Genomic DNA, 4,515 nt, shown 5'->3' with positions numbered 1-4,515 from the left:
AAATGTTTTGAGAATGATGATGGCAACAAATGTACAAGTGTGCTTGACACAATGGATGGATGTGTGGATTGTGATAAGAGTTGTACGAGGCCCCAATAAAATGATTTAAAAAGACGTACACCTTGTGCGGCCGCTCTGGCTCCAAGGTCTGCCTTTTACAGAAGTCCACCTGTGGTTAATGTGGCTGCCTTGCCAAGTACAAGAGAGTGTATAACTGAAGTGCCAAGGCTAAGAGACAAACTACCACCAGTACTGGTCTATGAGGCACCTAAAAATTGTCTCCCGCAGATTCAGCCATGGATTTGTGAAGGTACTTTTAAAAAAAACCTTTTTATTAGGGGCTCATACAACTCTTATCACAATCCATACATACATCAATTGTGTAAACCACATTTGTACAATTCGTTGCCCTCATCATTCTCAAAACATTTGCTGTCCACCTAAGCCCCTGGCATCAGTTCCTCGTTTCCCCTCCCTCCCGGTTCCCCCCTCCCTCATGAACCCTTGATAGTTTATCAATTATTTTGTCATCTCTTGCCCTGTCCGACGTCTCCCTTCACCCACTTTTCTGTAATCCGTCCCCAGGGAGGAAGTTATATAGAGATCCTTGTGATCTTTCCTTTCCTACCCACCATCCCTCCACCTTCCCAGGATCGCTGCTCACACCACTGGTCCTGAAGGGATCATCCGCCCTGGATTCCCTATCTGTTTCCAGTTCCTATCTGTACCAGTGTACATCCTCTGGTCCAGCCATATTTATAAGGTAGAATTGGGATCATGATAGTGGGGGAGGAGGAAGTCTTTAGGAAGTAGAGGAAAGTTTCATCATTGCTGCATTGCACCCTGACTAGCTCGTCTCCTCCCGGAGACCCTTCTGTAAGGGGTTGAAGGTACAGCTCTTAAACCGGAGGGCAGCTGTTGCAGCGTCCATTTCATCTTAAGGGTTTCAACATTTACTGGTGCAGTACATGCTCTCATATTTGTAAAGAAAAGCAAGAAAAGAAATGAGGATTCGGAGACTTTGTCTCCCGTACTTTACACATGTTATCAGAAAGGTGCAATCCTGGATAAGGAGGACATCAGGCTCAGTATAGCACAGGGTCACTGAAAGAGAAAACCCTCAAGGAGAGGGATTGACCCAGCGGCTTTAAGAACGGGCTCAAACATAACCATGATTATAAAGGTGGCACAGGATCAGTCGGCATTGCACATAGCGTTGTACAGTGTTGGTGCTGTTGTACATAAGGTCACATAGGTTGTACATCGGTGAGTTGGAACCTACTGATTGGTACCTAATAACCACAATATGCCAAAAGACTGATACAGCTGACAAGTGTACAGGTGGTAATTACATACGTGTCTTTGTAACTCCCAGGGAGGAAAAAAAGCGAAAATTAAGGAAGAAAAAAGAATCAAGGAAAAACTAAAATTTATTGAATACAGTGCATCGTGTTCAGTAAGTCACAAATACACATATACAAGTTATAGAAGCTTAAGGGGCAAAAAGAACAGTGTATGTGCAACATAGCATTTAAAAGATGGAAGGGATTGTGAATGAGAAAACTTGAAACCCACATAAATGTGACCATGTTCATTTTTGCTCAGGAGGCCTGATTCCCAGGCAAATGCTCAATCCAGGACTAAGGGATTATGTGGTTTTCTTTAGCATTTCAAGTCTCCTGTTCAGATCTTCAAAATCAACCTCTTCTGAATCATAAGGGTCAATGGATGAGCTTGCTTGAAGTTTTACCTCAGGCAAATCAGGCAGCATAAAGTTATCAAAACCAATCTTGATTCTTGATTCTGACTTTGGAAGAGTTTGAGGGTTGAGTCCTGGACCTATTCATTGTAATAAAGGTAATTGATAGTCACACAACAAAGCCTTCCTCCAGAAAACCCAGTCTGAACAACAGTAAAGCTCATTGAATTTGAGAGAATAACATAGACAATGATCAGAAACCTGGACAATTCTCCTATTATGGAAATGATGGGAGTAGCAGCTTCTTTTTGTTGGCTATCTTTTTTCGAGCGCAAACCGGATTTTAAATGGAGCAAACTTTTTATTTCCCAGAAAGTACTAGGATGGTCTAGTGTGGTACTGATTTTTTAAAAAGATTTAAAAAAATCAAAGCCCTCTTTGACATCTTATGAAAGCAATGGGTAAAAAAAAAAAAAAAAAAAGCAAGCAATAACTCATCTCCCCACATACACAACATTTTGCCTCCCACTTCGGGGGCCTCCTGGGTGGAATCTAGGCCAATAACCCTTTGCCAAGATAAATAATGTTATGCACATTCAAGGCCCAACACAGGAATTCAATATGTTCACATTATACCACATTCCCATTGATGGGGTCTCTAATGTGAGTACCTTTATTTTCCTGCTAACATTAAACTGATGTGTAGAATCTGCTGAGAACTAGGAAGACCATACTCCATTTCAAAACACTGTCCACCTTGAAAAATGTTAGCTGCTAAATATAAAAGAACATTGCATCTCTGGTTAATCTATTAAACTGTTATCCATGAAGGAATAGTCTTAACACTCAAATATTTTCAATGAATCTCAAGCAACTCCTACTTCCACCAGCATTCCCTTCACTTACTAGGAGTCAGTGCAGGAAGCAAATCGTTCTTCTTACAGTCATTATTCTGAAAGGAAAAGGAAAAAAAATCGCTGGGAACTGATTGGCTTGTGCTCCAAATGCATTATTTTGTACATAGTAAGCTCCAAATAATATTTCTAAATTTTACATATAATTAACTAAATTTAAGTTGATCACAGTCAAGTTTCCTTTTTGTGTACGGGAATTTGTTTTTAGGGGAGGCGAATTTTATTTATTTAATTTTATTTCTATTTTTCCTGTGATCTTGAATTTTATTTACAACCCTTGGATAACACAGACTGGTGTGCTTCTTCCATGTGGCTGAAACTCATTTAGATGGCTGCTTGTCTTTGTTTTTTAATCATTTTATTGGGGGCTCATACAACTCTTATCACAATACATACATACATCTACCATGTCAAGCACATGGTACATTTTTTTTCTTTTTTAAATCATTTTATTGATTTAAAACTCTTATCACAATCCATCCATCCATCCATTGTGTCAAGCACATTTGTTCATTTGTTGCCATCATCATTCTCAAAACATTTGCTTTCTACTTGAGTCCTTGGTAATCAGCTCATTTTTCCCCTCCATCCCCACAACCCCCTCCCTCACGAACCCTTGATAATTTATTATTTTGTCATGTTTTACACTGTCAAATGTCTCCCTTCACCTACTTTTCTGTTGTCTATCCCCCAGGGAGGGGGTTATATATAGATCCTTGTGATCGGTTCCCCCTTTCTACCCCACCTTCTTCCCCTCCTGGTATCGCTACTCTCATTATTAGTCCTGAGAGGTTAATCTGTCCTGGATTCCCTGTATTTCTGGTTCTTATCTGTGCCACTGTACATCCTCTGTTCTAGCTGAATTTGTAAGGTAGAATTGGGATCAAGATAGTGGGGGGAGGAAGCATTAAAGAACTAGAGGAAAGTTATGTTTCATCATTGCTATACTGCACCTGACTGGCTCATCTCCTCCCTATGACCCTTCTGTAAAGGGGTTGCCTACAGGTGGGCTTTGGGTCTCCACTCTGCACTCCCCTTCATTCACAATAATATGATTTTTTTGTTCTTTGATGCCTGAAACCTATTCCCATCGACACCTCATGATCACACAGTGCTTCTTCCATGTGGGTTTTGTTGCTTCTCAGATAGATGGCTGCTTGTTTATCTTCAAGCCTTTAAGACATCAGACACTATATATTTTGCTAGCCAGGCACTATCAGCTTTCTTCACCACATTTGCTTATTCAACCGCTTTATCTTCAGCGGTTGTGTTGGGAAGGTGAGCATCATGGAATGCCAGTTTAATAGAAAAAAGTGATCTTGCATTGAGGGAGTACTTGAGGCCAATGTCCACCTGCTACCTTAATACTAAATCTACAAATATATGCAAATAGATATATTTCTCCATCATGATATATAAATATATTTACATATGTGCATGCCTGGATTTAGACCTCTGTAAATGCCCTTTGCCTCCTAGTTCTTTCCTCTATTTCCTTTTACTTTCTCTTATCCAGCTATTATGCTCAACTTTCATTTGGGTTTCAGTGACCCCTCTCAGTTACATTGCTCTTGATCAAGCCCTACCAGACATCCTACACCCTCCTCGCCATCGATTTTGGATGACTTATTGTTCGTAAGGGGATTTCTTGTGTTGTTTTGCTTATACTTGCTAGGAATTAGTTTTAGGAATGACTGTGTGCCATCTGTGGCATTGTACAGGAACCCAGGGAATCTTCCTCTTTGCATGTGGAGATGCTATTTATAAAAGATGGTTCGGTTTAATAAAATCAGGGGATTTTATTTTTGTTTATTTATTTATTTATTTTTATGTTTTGTTTTTATTTATTTTTTTATTCTTTTTTGTGAGAGTGAGTGAGTGAGTGAGAGAGTGAGAGTGAGT

General features: G+C 39.9%; 1 protein-coding gene across 5 annotated transcripts in view; it reads right to left on the bottom strand.

The window, feature by feature from the left end:
* Positions 1 to 1,412: 1,412 nt before the first annotated feature.
* LOC123522094 (IST1 homolog) overlaps positions 1,413 to 4,515 on the bottom strand; it is a 20,563-nt gene continuing 17,460 nt past the window's right edge. For all 5 annotated transcript variants that reach the window (XM_045293636.1, XM_045293637.1, XM_045293633.1 and 2 more), the window contains 2 exons: positions 2,606 to 2,651; positions 1,413 to 1,839 (listed from right to left, as the gene is read on the bottom strand). In XM_045293636.1, coding sequence (XP_045149571.1) covers positions 1,649 to 1,839; positions 2,606 to 2,651 — 237 coding nt within the window. In that variant the 3' untranslated portion in view covers positions 1,413 to 1,648. The remainder of the gene's footprint in view (positions 1,840 to 2,605; positions 2,652 to 4,515) is intronic.

This window comes from Echinops telfairi, unplaced genomic scaffold, assembly GCF_000313985.2.
Source record: "Echinops telfairi isolate 266 unplaced genomic scaffold, ASM31398v2 ScPeMD7_2291;HRSCAF=2852, whole genome shotgun sequence".
Lineage (NCBI taxonomy): Eukaryota > Metazoa > Chordata > Mammalia > Afrosoricida > Tenrecidae > Echinops > Echinops telfairi.
The sequence above is the reverse complement of the archived record's forward strand: the minus strand, read 5'-3'. Positions and strand labels throughout refer to the sequence as shown.